Genomic DNA, 19,071 nt, shown 5'->3' with positions numbered 1-19,071 from the left:
TACATGCCCATTTATCAAAACCTGGCTGTCAGGTGCACTTACAGTGGTAGTACTGAGAGAAGCCATTGGATTTATTTTGGAGGAACCGCTATTAGATTCTTTGGAAGGAACAGGCCAAAAATACTGAGTGAGTTTCCCCACTTAGAGCCCCAGTGAAATGTCCACGTTGCTATTAATACATGAGCAATGGAAGAAGAGCCTGTCTTGTTCATCTCTCCTGCCTGCTGTTTCACGTCAGCACATACCAAGGGGTGATGAGACCACTCACCCAGCTCACCTGTGCTGACTGGCTGGTGCCACATGCCCAGCCACAGCCCAGTGCGGGAGTGGAGATGAGCTGTCCCCATTTTATCCCAACAACTCTCCTCAACACAGCCCCTTCTAATGCTCCCAGCATCTCCTTTCCATATGACTGGGCAGACCCCAGCTCTACAAATCACTGAATGCTCAGTTTGCAATATTACACTCTTGGGCTTTTTTTGTTTTTGCTCTTTTTTCTGTCTTAGTGGAGAAAAAACAGAGATGATTTTTAAAGTGTATTTTGGTTCAGTGGAGGAAAAAATGATTTCTAAAAGCATCTTTTGAAATGAGCTAGTTTCATTTTCACAGAAAATCCACATGGCTAAGGTGGTTTTAAAAAAACCCTTAACATCTGGTAGACATAGCCCCCCCATTGTTGCTCCCACACCATATTTGTTACTTGAGTACCCTTTTTCTAAGGTTTTCATTTTTGAATCAGTTTGTTAAGTTCCTTCCCTACCATCCACTTTTTGTTCTCAATAAATATCTTGATGAAATTCTGGGTGCAATTCCTTTTTTTAATATATTGAGCAATTTTCAGAAAGAAATTTACTTTTAAAAATCTTTCAATATTCTATCCATGAATGTGATTTATTCTTCAACGTATTTAGATATTTTCTGTATCTGTTAATAGAATCAAAAAATTGTGCTCATCGGGTGCAGTGGCTCACGCCTGTAATCCCAGCACTTTGGGAGGCCAAGGCAGGCGGATCACGAGGCCAGGAGATTGAGATCGTCCTGGCTAGCACAGTGAAAGCCCATCTGTACTAGAAATACAAAAAATTAGCCGGGCGTTTTGGCGGGTGCCTGTTGTCCCAACTGCTGAGGAGGTTGAGGCAGGAGAATGGCATGAACCCGGAAGGTGGAGCTTGGGTGAGCCAGGATCACACCACTGCACTCCAGCCTGGGTGACAGAGCGAGACTCCGTCTCAAAAAAAAAAAAATTGTGCCCATCAAGGTCAGATGAATTTTTATTATATATCAGTGGTTCTCAGGTGTAATCCAGAAACTACCAGAGATCTCTGATACCCTTTTGAGGAGTCTGTAAGATCAAAATACTTTTCATATTTACATTAAGAAATTATTTACCTTTTCATTCTCATTTTCCAGAAGCTAAATGAACCATAATGCAGAAGCAGATACGATAGTTTAACCAAACATTAGAGATTTGCAGAAATGTAACATAATGCCATTCTTCTGTTTAATTTCTTTGGAAAATATAGTTACTTTTCATTAAATAGTGTTATTTGTGTTATAAATTAATAAGTTTATTATAATTTTTGAATTAATGTACAGTTATTCTTTCTATCCCCCTTTCCATATGGTGCTTTTTGGAAGGAAGTCACCATGGACAGGCCACACAGAAATTACAGGGAGCTATGGTTCTTCACCTTGAAGAGTGAGTATCGCTTGGTATGATTTTGCTAGCGTAAGTTGTTAAATTTTGTTTGATTTTGTATCCAGCAATCTTCCCAAACTTGATTAGTAATAGCACTTTAAAAAAATTTCCTGTGTTTTTATTGTAAATAATTATACTATCTAATTGTAAAAATTTTATTTCTCTTTCAATCCCTTCTCTAATTTTTAAAAATATTTCAAAAACTAGCACTAATCTCAACTCTACTTCAAGTATCATCACCAATTGACCTAAAAGTAACATTAATTATCACATATTATCAATTCTAGAAGGAGGATGATGAGGAGGGCTAAATCAAAAACAACTATGAAAACTCCTATCCTGTTCATCAATTGCACAAATAGACGGAATAACAGCCATCCTAACCTACAGTGTACTATATTGGTCAGCTTTCATTACGTTATGATAATAAATCACATCACTCCCAAATCTCAGAGGTTTACAAGATCAAAGATTGATCTATTTTTTGGTCACCTTTACCTACTCCATTGGTTGTGGTTGACAGCAGCTCTGTCTCCTTTCTTTGGGATCCAGATGGAAGAAGCAACCCCTAGCTGATACATCACCTTCTTATGGCAGAGGAAAAAGCACAATGGCGGAAACACAGGGTAATTGTTAATGCTCCTCCTTGGACATGGGATGGTCACACTTGCGAACAATGGGATGGGAAGTTCACTCTTGCAATGGGGAGAGTACCAGGGAAGAGGTCTCTAGAGCTGGGCCTAGTGCAGAGGGTGGTAAGTAATTATCAAGGATTAACATTAGAATCTTCCACAAACACTAGGAAGAATAATAATTATGGGAGTCATCAACTTTGTTTCCATCCTTAAAGAAAATGAGTGAAAAGTTTTTTCATTAAGTATAATGCTTGCTGTAGGTTTTTGGTAGATAGCTTATTATCATGTTACAGAACTATTATTTGCAGTTTTAACTTTTTAAAACACACATTACCTTGACATTAAAATTTATTAAAAGTTTTTCCCCCTATATGTCTACTAAGGTGACTATGCAATTTTTCTTTTTTAGTACATTAACATGAATTAAATGGAATTTTGTTTTCTGGAGACAGAATCTTGCCCTGTCACCCAGGCTGGAGTGCGGAGGCATGATCATAGCTCACTGTAACCTTGAACTCCTGGGCTCAAGAGATCCTTTCACCTCAGCCTCCTGAGTAGTAGGGATTACAGGAGCATGCCACCATGTCCAGCTAATTTATTTTTATTGTTAGTAGAGACAATGTCTTCCTATTTTGCCCAGGCTGGTCTCAAACTCTGGTCTCAACCTCCCAAGTCGCTGGGATTACAGGTGTGACCCACTGTGCCCAGCCAATGAAATCGATTTAAAAAAAAAAGTTTGTCTGTCTTGTTTTCCTGAGTAAAAAAAAAAAAAAAAAAAATCCTACTTGATCACAATACTTGATCAATATTCCACTGAATTCTGCGAGCTAGTATTGTATTTGGGATTTTACACCTATTTTATTAAATGAAATTGGCCTATAAGTTTTCTCTATTTATATGCCCTTCCTTAATTTTTGTTATAAAATTATAGCCTCATAAAAGGAATTGGGCTGCTTTTCTTATTTCTCTGTGTTACAGAGCAATTTATCTAAGGTCAGGATTACTTGTTCCTTTGAAGTTCGGCATAAAACTATCTTAGTCTAGTTTTTGGAGGGGAGAGAGAGGTTGTTATATATTTAATTTCAACGTATTTCATAGGTTTGTGCATTTAAGTTTTTTGTTTCTTGTGTTAATATTGGCTTTTTACATTTTTTCCAAAATTAATGTGTTTAATATAGGTTTCAAAATTATTGGTATATGGCTGTTCATGATACTCTTTTATAGTTTTAAAAACATCTGTATACAATTTTTTACTAATTCTATCAACCTGTTTTATTTTTCCTTTTTGTAAGATTTTTTCAGCAAAATGAGTATCCCTGAAGCTTTTGAAGATTATTTACTCATAGAAATAAGGTTCTGCTTTTTGGGTTATCAACCTCAGGTTGTTGTAGGAGATATCTATAAAAATACATATTTAGTATTTAAGGATTGAAATTCAACTGAATTTAGGCAATGCATTTACTATAAAGCTTGTAAACAAAATATTGGTGGAAAAAAAAAGAGTCGTGATTTTTTTTTTCTCCAAAGGTCATCTCTTTTCTCATGAATGAAACTTTAAAATTGCCAAATGTGGATAGAACCAAGCAGTGAAGATATCAGGAGGAAAGATAATTCAATTCTGGCATATCAGTTGGGAGCTTGAAAACTAAAGGAAACAAATTTTAAAGAGAGCATAAGGTGTTTGGCCAGATTGAAAGCATAGCAGCTGGAAACCTCTGTTTATCAAATTTAAACAAGTTGTGTTCTGTTTTTTTGTTTTTGTTTTCTTTTTGGCAACAAGTGCTGAACCTTGAGAAGGATTCATTTATTCAGTAAATATGAAAATAAGGTTTAAAACAAGAGCATGTTCATGTGCATGCATACACACACAGACACACACAGACAGACAGACACAAACAGTAGAAAAACAAAATACCTTTTTCTATGCCCAGATGAATCAATGTATAATAAACTAGGTTCCCAAAATCAGCCACAGTGAGAAAGGGTAACAAGTGAGGAATGATCTATAAGAAGAATTCTAGCTCTATAGACTGAGAAATGGAGAGATTTAAATGGAGACTTCTAAGGGAAAGAAAAAAATTATTAAGAGCTCCATCTATACTAAGTATTATACATATTTAATACTTGCTACAACCCAGGGGGGGTAGGGTTTACTGTTCTCAGTTTAAAGATGTACCCACAGTTAACTATCTCATCTGGGAAGGACACAGGAGCATCTGATGCCAGACTTCCAAGTCCATGTTTAGGAGCACAGGCATCACAGATAAACTGTCTTGAGTTTGAATCCTGCTCTGCCACTTGACAGCTATGTTGCCTTGGCTGTATTACTTAGCATCTCTCTGCCTCAAACTCCTTGTCTGTAAAACAGAATTACTATCAGTACCTATTTCCTAGGATGTTGTGAGGATTAAATAAATGAGTACATAATAAAGCACTTAGAGGGGTTTCTGCCCCTGAATAAGCCCTTAGTAATAACTTACTGAGTGTCTGAAAGGCAGAGAGGAACTAAAAAAGCAGGACAGGGCAATAGGAGTGCTCTTGGGGGGATTTTTCTTGACCCTGGACAGCACACTGAGTACTTACTGTGAGTATGTGAAAAGCACTTTTCTGCTTGTCCTCCTTGGACTTTGGCTTTCTAGGTAAAATAGCCACTATGAGGAGACCTGCTGTGAGTGCATCAGTCTGAAACTGCTCACATATTAACGCTGACTCAGACCCATGAAGTCATCAGGTAAAAGACAAGGGCTTCTCTTTCTCTTTCTCTTCTCTTTCTCCTCCTCCTTTTCCTTCTTCTTTTCCCTAATTTCTGGCTTCCTAAAGTAATTTAATTGTACTATATCCATACCACCTTCTTATTCTTACCTCTTGGGTCTTTAGACAAAACATCCTGTATATTAGTAAACTTGACATGGTATTAGAAATTTAAGAGTCCTGGCTTTTCATTTCACAGATGGGATAATGCCAGGAAAGTGAGATGGTGGCTCAAGATTACAGAGTTGGTGGTCGAGGTAAAACTACATAAATGGAATGTGTCCTCTAGTAGTTGGAGTGATAACAGCCTCCATTACAGTCTAAAATGGCCAATATACAATGCTGTGTTTATTCTTAAAATAACTACTTAAAGCAATCATTATGTTCATTAAAATTTTATTTACAGTTTTAATTATATAGTATATATGTATGCTCAAGGCATTCTATGATTTTGTTATTACCTTTAAAAAAATCCTAGTGACTCTATGTGAAAAAAGAAGGCCACATTCCTTCTTCTTTTACGGAACTGAACCTGGGCAAAGGCCTCCCAGTGGTCACCTAACAGGTCATTGGTGAATCTAGGCTGAAAATATGGATTCTAGCTCCCAGATGGTCCTAGACTGAGTCATATCGACATAGGAAGAATGACTAATATCCTAACAGCTAAATGTCATCAGGTGTTGAAGATGTGGGAGGAAAACAACCTGTGTTAAAAATGTTCTTCTACTTCATGTCTATTAGGGAACACACAGGTAGCATAAAAATAATAACTGGAACAAATGAGCAAAGTAGTGTTTGGTGTGACTATAATGAACTTGTGATTTACTAGAAGTGGAGAGTCTGGAAAATACTGAACAGAAAACACACTTGGGTGACATTCAAGAGACAGAAAAGCAGATCATGTGCTAGTCAGGAGGCCTGATCATTCCTTCTTGCTGTGGCCTCTGACTAGCTGCATGTCCTGCAGACTTAAGTTAACCTGCCTCCCTGGACCCCAGTTTTCTCCTGTGTGTTTGGAAAGCTTCAGATTTGCTTGTTTCTAAATTCTCTTTAGAAAAATAGACTCTCAGTGATTCAAAGTCTAAAATTCTGTCTAGTCTTGGTCTTGCACTATTTTCTTTGAGCCCATTTTCATTGAAAAAGAAACCCACTATCATCTCTGTATCAGGTGTCAGAGAGAGTGCATTAGAAAATAAGGGTGTTCTTTCTTGAAAATGTATTAAATGAAATCTAGTTTTCAAAACAGTTTCTCATGAGGGGCAGCTCAACATAATGGTTATGTACTCAAGCCATGGAGGCAGATACCAATCAGTAAGAAATCGAATGATCTTCATCAAAGGATGAAATTGTTTTGTGGGCCTCAGTTTGCTCAGTGGTGCCGGGTAGGGAGTAAATAATTTTGCACAGTGCTTGGCATATGCTAAACACTAAGAGCTCCTATCATTCCCTTTCTTGGTCTTAACATGTTCAACTGAGCAGATTGCCTGAGTGGCTCCTTTAATGCCAACATAATTATGATGCTAGAGACCTAGAAATAAGACAGCCATGGTCAATGTTTTGCCCCAGGAGAGTGTGTTCCTCTTCCTACCTGTGTTTATTTCACCACACTGTCTAAGGTAATGCTTCAAGTAATTTAGTCACTCTATTTCCATATCACCTCCTTGTTCTCACCTCTTAGATCTTTAGGCACAGCATCCTGTATATTAATAAACTTGAGAGTTGGCCAATCATGTAAATGAGCAGTCTAGATCTTTCATTTCATAGATGAGAAAACATGCCAAAGATTTAAATGATGGGTCCACAATTACAGAGTTGGTAATAGAGCTAAAGTTACATTGTTAGCACATGCTCTCTAGCAGTTGGAGCGATACATTTTCCTTCATAGTAGAGTGCAGCTAATATCCAGTGCTGTGTTTGTTTTTTAAATAATTATTAAAATCTATCAGCAAGGTAAAAGCCAATCAAATGAAACCATTCAATGCATATGTTGAAAATGAATAATGGTTGCAGCATTTGAGTAGGGAACACAGGACCCAGAGTACTATATCCCCTAGTGTCCTGTGTCCTTGGCCTTACTCTTCATGGTCATAGCTTGCTGTCATTCTTCTAGAGCTTCCATTTACTTAATATTTTTCTCAGCTTCCACCGTGCTAAGTGCTTTACCTACTCTGTCTCATTTACTCCTAATAAAAACCTAGTAAAATTGGCATTACTGTCCCCATTTTACAGAGGGGGCAAACTAAGGCTAAAAGGGAATATCTTGCTGGAGTCACACAAGTAGTGATTGGCAGAACCAGCATCACAGCTGATAGGTCTCACTCCTTCCCATTGCACTTTCTTGCCTCTCACCCTGTATGAAAGCCACTGTCCAGGGCTTCCTGTTTGACATAGCTACATATGGAAATTCAAAGGATTGTCTCTTCCACTAGTGAAAATTGCATCTAAACATTGTATCTTCCCAAAGACAATTATTTCATAGTGGTATGTTTGTGTGGCTGTTGTGGTTAAGCTGCTGTTGTACATGAAGTATACAGTAACTGATTCTTAACTTAGGGTGCACACAACACACCTTGGGTAGGTAGGTGCTAAACCTGAAATCCAGAGGAGGCCTCCCGTGCCCCACTTTACAGGGGTCACTGTGGCTTGCAAATAGTCACACAGCTGTTGCCTGATACATAACAAGGTGCTGTCCTGCTATTTTGGAGCTGTGAAAAAAATTCCCAGAATTACTGCTTTGCCCCTGGCAAAGCAAATCTTATAATTCTCATTTCTGGATTATTGGTTTTGTCCTCTATTTCATAATTCTTTCCTACCTTGTTTTGGGAAACTGTCAAAATTATCCCATTCTGATATTATCATAACTGAAGAAAGGTATTATGTTATATTTTGATAAAGAGAGAACAGATTACAACTCCTTTATCAATCTGACATATTTTGGATGTTTTTCATTTTTTAAGACCTAGATGTTTTAGATCATTAAAAACAAAAAAGTCACACAGGAAGGGGAACATCACACTCTGGGAACTGTTGTGGGGTAGGGGGAGGGGGGAGGGATAACATTAGGAGATATACCTAATGCTAAATGATGAGTTAATGGGTGCAGCACACCAGCATTGCACATGTATACATATGTAACTAACCTGCACATTGTGCACATGTACCCTAAAACTTAAAGTATAATAATAATAAAATAAATAAATAAATAAAATAAAATATTGATCAAATCTTAAAAAATAAAAACAAAAATAAAATAAATATCTTTGGGAAAAAATCAATAATAAAAATGTAAATCAAGTCTACATCATCTAAATCAAATCAAGGTTTTCTTTAGATTTTCACAGTTTTATTGAAGTGTGTTTACAATTTTCCACCCTCCCTCCCTCCCTTCCTTCCTTCCTTTCTTCCTTCCTTCCCTCCTTCCTTCCTTCCCTTCCCCCACTTACTTCCATCTAGTAGAAATGCTCTCCATTCCCTTTGTGCCTGTAAACTCCTCCTGATCCTCTCAAACTCATCTCACATGTGGCTTCCTCTGGAAGCACAGCCTTACCCCCCTCCTTTTCTGCGTTTCTGTAGTACTTAGGTCATGTTTTCAGCACAGTGTCCACTATGTTGTACTGTAAGTATTTGCTGCCAGTGCTATTTGATCGTATGGCTCTCCTCCTCAAAATTCTTTAGGGACTTCCCATTGGTGTCAAAATAAATTCCAAACTCATTAGTCTGAAACCCAGAATCCTTTGTAGTATAAACTCTGAGACTCATTCTATTCATATATTACCATCCACATGTTCATCCTGAGTTCTAGACACAAAGCTGGAAGGTTGTAAACGGCTGTGTTATTCAAGTCTACATCTCTAGCTCATTCTTTCCCCAGTGCCTTGAATATCCCTCTCCTCCATCCTTTGCCATTTCAGATGTCACCACTCCTAGAAGCCCTTTCCTGCACTTCCTGGCTCCTCAGGTGAGTCTCTCCTGTGACACCCGTTGCATCCTTACCATAGTACTGAGCACACAGCACTGGATTTGTCCCTCTCCACTACAGCATGAGTTTGAGGGGAGGGACTGGGTCTTCTATCTTTATATCCCAAGCACCCCGCTGGGCGCCAGGTACATTTTAGGGGCTCAAGAAATTCTTGTTGAATTTGATAAATTTAGAATAGTCCATTGCCAGTGGTGATTCCAATAGAGTCACTGATGAATATTAAACACTGATTGATAAATTTGTGATTGATAACAGAACAGTCAACCTGAAGGCAGGGGATATTAATGAAATAGACTGATTCCAAAAACCATTATTATGATCATGACTGTTGTTATTCTTTTTATTCTTCTGAGTTTTGGGGGATGAAACACAATATGAGTATGGCCCTGTCAATGCGATTGATCTGGGGCAGAGTGCTTCCTCCGAGTCGAGCCCAGGTGCTCCCTCAAATGAAGCTGCAGCCACATTTCACCTCTGCTTTATGTCATTTGTCTACTTACGTCATCCGCTTCCTTCCTCTGAACAGCTCCCTCTAAACTCTAATTTTTAAATTTGACCTCAGCAGATGTAATAGAATATTTTGAGCCAGTATATGATTGTTTTAAAATAGCACTTCATTTTGTAGGTTACAAAATGAACAGAGATCCTTAAAACACTACAAAGATAATGAAGACAAAAAGTAAACATCTCTGAAGTTGTCATCAGAAGTCATTTCCCTCCTTGTTTCTGGTTACTCTCCCTCACAGTTCCTGGCAGCCCTGTACTTGTAGAGCTCTGGTCGCTAGCACCAAATGGTAATTTATCATCTTTCTTGGCAGGTTTCCTGCTTCATCCTGCACCTGCCTTCTTGAAAGAAAACAAGACATCAGATACTTATTCAAATAATGGAATAGCTGATCAACTGGGTCTCCACACAAAAGAGAGTTATCCATGATAAAAGAACAACTTTTTCATGCATTATATGTGACACATGCATGCTTTCTCTTAAGATTTATGAACCCATGACTATTAGTATTGTTAATATAATCAAACCTTTTACAGCCTCACTCCAAAGCTTAAACTTATTATCAATTGGCTTCTAGAGGGGAGTCAATCAATTTCATAAGTGCTTAAACACCTGCACTCTCTTTGAATCAGGGGGAAAAATCAATACCAAGTCCTCATTTTCTCCAAGTATATAATGCAACCAAATCTTGCTTACAAGTTCAGGAGGATTTGTGATTCAACAGTCACACTTTAAAGACGTCATGAGCTTGATCCTGAGTGGTGGCGGTTTTTTTTTTTAATGAAAAATTATTAATTCATTTCTGGATGCTAATGAAAAAACAGGTTACTGTCGGGGAAAAATAAAACAGACTCTGCTAATACTGCTTAGGATTAAGTCCCCTGTTTGTGTTCTGCATAGGTGTGTTTTGCAACAAACACAAATCGCATACCTATTAACCAGGCATGGTGCCAGTCTCTGAATATACAGATGTGGCTGAGACAGGACCCCTGCCTTCAGGATGCTCATGATCTATTAATGGAAGAAGATGTATAAACAGCTTACTCCAATTGTTATACAAAACAATAATTTAATTGCGTGTAGGGGGATAAAGAAGAGGAGACAGAGAAAAGGAAAGAAATAAGGAAAGAAAAGAAAAAAAAAGGACAGTGTATTAGATGCTTATTGCTACCAGCCAGGCTAGAACTTCCAATTCTATAATCACTCTTGATTTTTACAATATGTTGTGAAAACAAAGAGGAAGGTGTATTTTCAAAATACTATTAATTTCTTTTTTGTTATATATTTTTCTTCTTTGTTATTTTGATATGATTTTGAAAAGTAGAGTCTAATATAGGAAGGACTATTTATTCATCACAATAACAACTAAAGTTTATGTTTTTCCTTCTCTGCTTCAGATTTTGTTTAAATATAAGAACTGGAAAACCACAGGTAAATTTGAAGTCACATTTGTTCCCATTTCCCATCCCATTCTACTTCCTCTCTTCCTGTTAGATGTTACTCCTTTCTTGGATTTTTAAATTTATCCTTCCAGTTTATGTGTTTATAAGTTTACCCCACTTGCTCCCTTCTCAGCTTTGTCATCTGTAAAACACCTTCACTGAGAAACTAAGTGTCCTTCTCATCCCATGGGGCTGTTCTGGGTATCAAGTAAGATACTGATATGAAGTGTTTTGTAAGTTACAAATTAATTACTTTGAAAGGTTTATTATTATTTTATTCTAATTGTATTTATAATCAATTGTGATACTATTTGTCTGCTTATAATTTACACAAATTGACATACATATATAATTTGTGTAATTTCACATTTATACATATTACATGTGTATATGTGTGTATACATATATGCTACAATTGTCTGTTTTTCTCAGAATTGAGCTTTGATACTTACCTAGATTAGTGGGTATTACTAGAATAGTGCCTGGCCTACACTGAGCACTCAATCAATATTTGTCGGATGTGTAGGGTCTCTCTTTCCATTAGACCCTCAGCAACTTGAGGCCAATGTCTCTTTTCATTGCTGCTGATCCCTCAATTCCGGGCACAGTGTTGGTGAACAATAAATATTTATTGAATTGACTCGAACCAGAGAAAGCTTCCTGGAATTGATGGCCTTTTATCTGACACCTGAAGGGCATGCAGGATTTACACAGGTGGGTGAAGAATGGACCAGCCCGGCATGCTGAGGAATAATGTGAGCCAAAGCAAGAGACGGTGAAAATAGGTGCCCACTGCTTCTGCTTTGCTCCCTGTGTGCTTGTTTCCGGATTTGGAAGCTGTGCCTAATTAGCACATATCTTCCTAACACTCAAAGTTTTTTTGTTGTCAAGTTTTAAAGCAAAATGTCTGCCATAGGTTAAAATAATCACTGTCTGACCTTTCTTGGAATTTTCCCCAGATACCCTAGAAGGTTATTTTTCCACTTTTTACACCTGGTGTGCTGTTTGATAGTGTGACACCTGGTGACTGGAATTTTCTAGCTCCCCACCTGCTCACAAAATATGTTATTTCTTTAATCTAAAAATACTCTACTTTTTAAAAAAGATGTAGAACAGAAAGGAACAAATTAAAAAGTTTAAATAGTCAAATTAAGCAAGAAATATTCAAGGTTAGCCTGGGCTCCATCTGCCTAGTTTGAGTTTTTGTACAACCTTAGATACAGTTAAAAAAAAAATGGAAGAGATAGCTCTCACTTTTACACATGCCTACCTCGACCAAGTTGACACTCCTTTTCTTTGCTTTTTTCTATTTCTTTTAATTCTTCAGAATTTAGAAACCACAAGGGGTACAAACATAGCTACTTTAACTGTAGAGAAAAAGGGGACTGATCAGATCAAATAATATAAAAGGTATTCTCCAGTTTTCCATTTCTGACTCCTCTGATAACAGAGTTTATACACATTTTCCTAAATGATATCATCAGCTGGAAAGTCCAGGGCTGGGCCATCCACTTTCTAAAATAAAGATAGAGATATAAATACAACCAGTCTTGGGCTTTTGTTTTATGTATCTTTCTCTTTTCCTTCTATTTTGGATATCTAGTTCTTGGAGTGCTGGTATCATTTCCAAATGCAATTTTTCTTATAGTTTGACTATCAGAATTTGATATTAAAGAGACCTCTTCAATAATACGCTTTAAGAAAATGCTTTTAGAAGCATTTGAGGAGGCTAATAGAAAGAAGACACATTGCTTGTCCTCAGAGAGCATAAACAGTACCTCAGGTGACACTGGTAAACTTTTACAGGCAATGATCATGTTCTCTCCTTGCAAGGGTGTCTAATCCAGGGGTAGATTATGCTGTGAAAGAGGCCTTCCCACTAAATGCCTGTGAGAAGGTTATCCATTTAAGAAGAACATCAAAGGTGAACTTGATCAACACACCCCTAGACAAAAGATTCAAGATGGCAGTTAATAGTTATTGCAACAGTATGTGCTCATTGCAAACAAGACAAAACAGCCTAAGAAATTTCCAAAGCAATCATGAGCAGTGTGTCTGAACTCTATTTTACCACGTGATGCTGACTCCTGCCTTCTCTCCCTGACAGTTTCCAGGTCCCCCAACCCATGTGAGTCTGTTTCTACAAGTCCTTGGAATGGCTCCTGCTAATGCCATGAACATTTTCAGCATCTTGTCTTTGTCACCTGTAAAATAGCATTAGAACTAGTCCTTCTTTCTATCCTATGGAGCTTCTTTGAGCATCGAATGAAAAGCTGAATGTGAAACTGATTTAATAATTTTAAATTGCTATTAAAATATTATTTTTATTATTTTATTACACAATTCTAATTCTATTAGAATAAAACAGAATGAAATAGATTTAAAATAGGTAAAACAGTTTTTTATAATTTCCGTAGAAGGAAAGCAGGTCAGGGACATGATCAATCTTGGTTATTGTTGCATCTCCAGCACCTACCACAGTACGCAGCATATAGAAGACATTTGATAAATACTTGCTGAAAGAAACCAAGAACTGCATGTAATGTGTTATGGACTGAATGTCTGTGCCCCTCCAACATTCTTATGTTGAAATTCTAATCCCTAATATGATGGTATTAGGGGGTGGGACCTTGGGGGTGTGATTAGGTCATGAGGGTGGAGCCCTTATGAAAGAGATTGTGCCCTTATAAAAGAGAGCCTCTAGCCCTCTCTCTGCCATGTGAGGATACAATGTGGAGTTGGCAGTCTGCAACGTAGAAGAGAGTCTTTATTAGAACCCGACCATGCTGGCATTCTGATATCAGACACTTTCATCCTCCAGAACTGTGAGAAATGAATTTCTATTGTTAAGAAGCCACCCACTCTATAGCACTTTGCTATAGGAGTCTAAACTGACTAAGACAGAATGAGTGATAATGTTGCTTGGGGCCATTCTCATAGGCAGCCAGATAAATAAAGGAAAAGAGGAGAAACCAGAAGATGTAAAAATGATCGTCCACTCAAATAAAAGTGCCATATATGACTGGAGTGTGTTCCAGCTCTCTAATTTACTCTTTTGGAGTTATAAATAAACATAATTATTTTTTAGCACTTGTTACACCTGTTTTGTATTCTTCTATGGTACAGGCCTTACAAATTCCAGTCTTTCAGTAAACCACTCAAGCCGAAAGATAAAATAACTTGCTAACTTATTATTTGTTGAATGGGCAATGTCAGGTTGGAGGAATTTATAGGCTAAACTAGTTTGGAATGTGTGGCATGGCATTAAAGTCCATTAATAAGCTAGCAAATAAATATTTATAGGGGACCTATCATGTGCCTGGACTGTGGAGGGCACTGCAGATGCCAAGGTCCATAGGGGTCTTTGGCTCATCAGAAGTTGTCCTACTTGGTTGACAGCTTGTTTCTTTTCTTAATCCCCTGGGACAGAGCAGCCAAATGAGCAGCCCACTCTGAATTAAACCTCTTTCTCTCCTAACCATCTCAACAGTGCTTGGGGAGAACATTTATTTCATTTTACAGTGCATACCAATGACAGAATTTGTTTTACAGCCACAGTACTGCTCTATGACCTGAAACCAGGCTAATCTTCTAAGTGGAGGAGGCTTACTCTTGATACACATTTTAGAAGCATTGTTACTTTCTCAGGTTGGATGCTGACAATGCAAGGCAGTAAGTAAATATATGTCCAAGATAGGATGTGTTCTGATGGCATGAACTTCACAGGAAAAAAAAGAAGAGGAGGAGGACAATATTTTGTAAGTCATGGTAAAAAACAGAGAGGAAATGTAACTTACATTTCAGGTCCAATGGTAGAGGATGGAAGAGAAAACAGCCATTCTCTACTAAGAACTACTGAGAGTGGTCCCAGACGTCAGCCAGGTTCCAGTTAAAGCACATAAGTGAAGGGAATCATTGATGATTGGCGGTGTATACATTGATGAAGCAAGATGGTTGATGATGTAGGATATTTGCTGCTAACCAAGCAGCCTTTCCTAGGCTGCAGTGGAAGGATTTGGAAGGAGTGTGACAGACTGGATCAGTTACATATGAGAGTCCAGATTATATGGGATGACTTGAGATCAGAAGCATGGTAGGATGCAGGGGCATGGTGGGATTCACCTTATGGTATCAAATGCAGGTTAGGGTGATAAGGCTGAGCACGTGTGGAAGGAGAGCAGAGGAGTTCCTTGCCAGGAGCATGTAGGGCTCTATCCCACCGGTGACCAGGCTGCCAGGACCACTATCTCCTTGGAGCATTCAGGGCTCGCGGGTACTCCTTCCTCACCTGACAGGACAGTTCAGATAGGAAAGATAACAATGGAAGTCCAGTAGTGAAATGATCACTAAATGTTTAAAATGCAGGGATTTGGGGGTAGTGGTTTATGGCTTCACTGAAATGAAACTTTTTTTTTGTAGGTGACTGTTTAGCTTGGCCATTTGCTGCTCCTACCTCAAATAGAAGGTATTCCTTTTTATTTATTTTTTAATTATACTCTAAGTTCTAGGGTACATGGGCACAACATGCAGATTTGATACATAGGTATACGTGTGCCATGTTGGTTTGCTGCACCCATCAACTCATCATTTACCTTAGGTATTTCTCCTAATGCTATCCCTCCCCCAGACCCCCACACCCCAATAGACCCTGGTGTGTGATGTTCCCCTACCGTGTCCAAGTGATCTCATTGTTCAGTTCCCACCTGTGAGTGAGAACATGCGCTATTTGGTTTTCTGTCCTTGTGATAGCTTGCTAAGAATGATGGTTTCCAGCTTCATCCATATCCCTACAAAGGACATGAACTCATCCTTTTTATGGCTGCATAGTATTCCATGGTGTATATGTGCCACATTTTCTTAATCCAGTCTATCATTGATGGACATTTGGGTTGGTTCCGAGTCTTTGCTATTGTGAATAGTGCTGCAATAAACATACGTGTGCATGTGTCTTCATAGTAGCATGATTTATAATCCTTTGGGTATATACCCAGTAATGGGATTGCGGGGTCAAATGGTAATTCTAGTTCTAGATCCTTGATGAATCGCCACACTGTCTTCCACAATGGTTGAACTAATTTACACTCCCACCAACAGTGTAAAAGCGTTCCTATTTCTCCACATCCTCTCCAGCATCTGTTGTTTTAATAGAAGGTATTCTTTTAAAGATAATGTTCCTTTTCTCTTCCCTTATTATACATGCATATATGTTTATTTTATAAAGTTGGGTATAGAAAAAATTAATAAATAAAAAGAAGAAAATAAAAGTACTGATCATTGTAATACTCAGAAATAACTAGAGTTATAAATGTGTTTGCTTTCCTCAGGTTGGAATGCACTGGTGCACACATCCAATTTCAATTTACAAAACTGGAATTAAACCATATGCAATGTACCTTTTAAAACGTAACATTATACTAAGTATATTTTGACACATAATTACACATCCTTTGAAACTGCATATAATTCCACCATAGAGGTGTATCATAATTTATGATTGGACATTTTGATTAAAAGCCAGCAATACAAAACTTTATGTGTATATCTCTGACTGTTCCCTTAGGATAAGTTCCCTAAAATAGAATTATTGAATTGAAAGGTACAAATAATTGTAAGTTTCTTGACTGTGATCTTGAACATTTTTTATACAGATTTATTTCTCTTATATTAAAGTAGCACTATTATGATAAGTAGTGACTAGTAACCATTTCCAGGTACAAACCATGACATATTCTTGTGAACTTCATATCTATAACCATACTTAAAATTTTTAAAAATAACTCATGACAGAGCAAGTCCTGGCAGCAAAATCAACAGTTCTTGCTGTTAGTGTTAATTCCCTTCTGCACCAACCAGCTATTTTCCCTTCAGCTCAGCTATTTGCTCTTGCAAACTTACTTTTTCAAACCCTAGCAAAATTTCTTCATCTTCTCTAAAATTAATGTGTTGAATAGTAATCCTCAACTTTCCTTCTAATGGTAAAATTCTATTATTTTATTCTTTGTAATTTTGTCATAAAAATTGTTTCAAAAGAAATACAATGTTAAGATATTTCTGAAACAAAGTACAGGCTCAATAAATATTTGTTGAATAAGGGGAAATGAAAATTATAAAATGAGATATATATAATTAAGTTAAATATTTTTTAAAAATGTAATTAAATTAAATTCCACTCAAAGAATAATTTACAGAGTGTCTTCTCTGGGAAATAATCTATGTTAAGTATTATGGAAGATGGAAATACAAACAGAAAAATAGTTCCTGCCCTGAAGTATTTTTTGCAACAAGAACCATACTTTTTTTTTTTTTTTTTTTTTGAAACAGAGTCTCATTGTCACCCAGCTGGTGTGCAGTGGCACGATCTCAGCTCACTGCAACTTTCACCTCCCTGGGTCAGGTGATCCTCCTGCCTTAGCCTCCCCAGTAGCTGGGACTACAGGCATATACCACATAGCCCAGCTAATTTTTGTATATATACATTTTTTTTTTTTGTAGAGATGGGGCTTCATTGTATTGCCCAGGCTGGTCTCAAACTCCTGCGCTCAAGGGATCCACTTGCCTTGGCTTTTCAAAGTGCTGGGATTTCAGGCATGAGCCACTGCACCTGGCCCCATACATTAATTTTGATGGGGGAAATTTATAAATAAATAGGAATTATACCAATTGCTCTTAGGGTGTTTAATCTCATAAAGAGACCCAAAGTTTGTGTACTCAGATGAAATAACACTAATAAAATGTCAAGAAAAATTTTGAACAATTTTTAGTGTAAACAATACAACTAAGAAATTTCGCAGGAGGTGTTATGTTTATCCTAAGTGCAAAATATTAGGATAAAAATATCAGAAAAAAAATAATAGAAAAACTGTTCTCAGTTTTGGTAACGTGACTACTCAGGGGACAACTAAGAAAGCCACAAATCCTAAATCAGAGTTTAGAACTATCCCTGAGTCTCAAAATATACCTTCACACTTACAACTATATTAAAGTGGCAAAACTCACATTTCAGGCATCTTGGAAATGGTTTCTGGATAAACTATGCAAAAACAGATATGCATTTGCATGGTATGCCTAATTGTCAGTTTCCTATTTTGCCATCGCTCTGAAGATCTTTTTGGCCACATTCAGTGAAAACAACATGATATTCAGCAAATTAATCTTCTGGATGTTTTAACTTGGGCTCTTGTGGTTTATTCTTGTTGTTAATAATTTTTAATTCGCTAGGTCACTTTGTACTCTTTGCCACTAGTTAGCATATCCTAGTTTTCCCAAGAAACACTTGAGTACAAAACCATTACTTAAGACCCAGCCTTAATGCCCATGACTTAGAAGGTTCACTTGGAAGCCAAAAGAGCAGAACTAATATACAAAGCTTGGTGTATCTGGTTGCCTGGGCAAGTCGACTTGCCTTGCATATGTGAAGATATTAAATTCCTATCCAGTTAATTAAAAAGAGCGTCTTCATGTGTCAGCGCAAGACCTTCTCCAAAAACAGGGCATTAGGAGTTTACTCTTGTTTCAGGAAACAGCTTTCTCTCCAAGTTTCTCACACATTTCAAATTTGTTGTTTTTTAGAAATACCTACTGGTCCCCTGTGTATTTCTTTTTAGCAGACGAAATTATAAAGAAGCCAATTTATTTTATAAAGATGTTTCTGGGAGATATCATTAGTTGGTTTTAATTAATTCAGATTGTACAATTTTTTTTCTTCTGTTTTAAGGCTAAAATTGTACTAGTTCAATTTCAAACAGGTTAATGACAATATTTTATAGAGAGACATTGTGGAGTAGCTTTTAAGAGCTCAGGAGCTGCTATTCAATAGATACAAATAGCTGCAGTTTTTTAACTATCTGATTGACCTGAACCTTGGATAAAGTTATTTAACTGCTCTAAACTGGAATGTGCCAGACATTAAACGAATTGTACCTGCCTATATGGTTGTTTCCAGAATTAATGCCTACAGTCCATGTACTGCAAGGTGTTTGGTACAGTGTCCGGAGCATGAGAAAGTCTCCAATAACAGTTATTATTATTACTTATGACCATGAGGTAGAGGGGTATGTGTG

General features: G+C 37.4%; 1 protein-coding gene across 1 annotated transcript in view; it reads left to right on the top strand.

The window, feature by feature from the left end:
• C10H12orf42 (chromosome 10 C12orf42 homolog) overlaps positions 1-19,071 on the top strand; it is a 416,673-nt gene that overhangs the window by 221,965 nt on the left and 175,637 nt on the right. The window contains exon 5 of the mRNA XM_055357852.1: positions 1,639-1,699. Within this exon, the coding sequence (XP_055213827.1) occupies positions 1,639-1,699 (61 nt within the window). The remainder of the gene's footprint in view (positions 1-1,638; positions 1,700-19,071) is intronic.

This window comes from Gorilla gorilla, chromosome 10 (assembly GCF_029281585.2).
Source record: "Gorilla gorilla gorilla isolate KB3781 chromosome 10, NHGRI_mGorGor1-v2.1_pri, whole genome shotgun sequence".
In the NCBI taxonomy this organism is placed as follows: Eukaryota; Metazoa; Chordata; class Mammalia; order Primates; family Hominidae; genus Gorilla; species Gorilla gorilla.
This window is presented reverse-complemented; position numbering and strand designations above follow the sequence as displayed.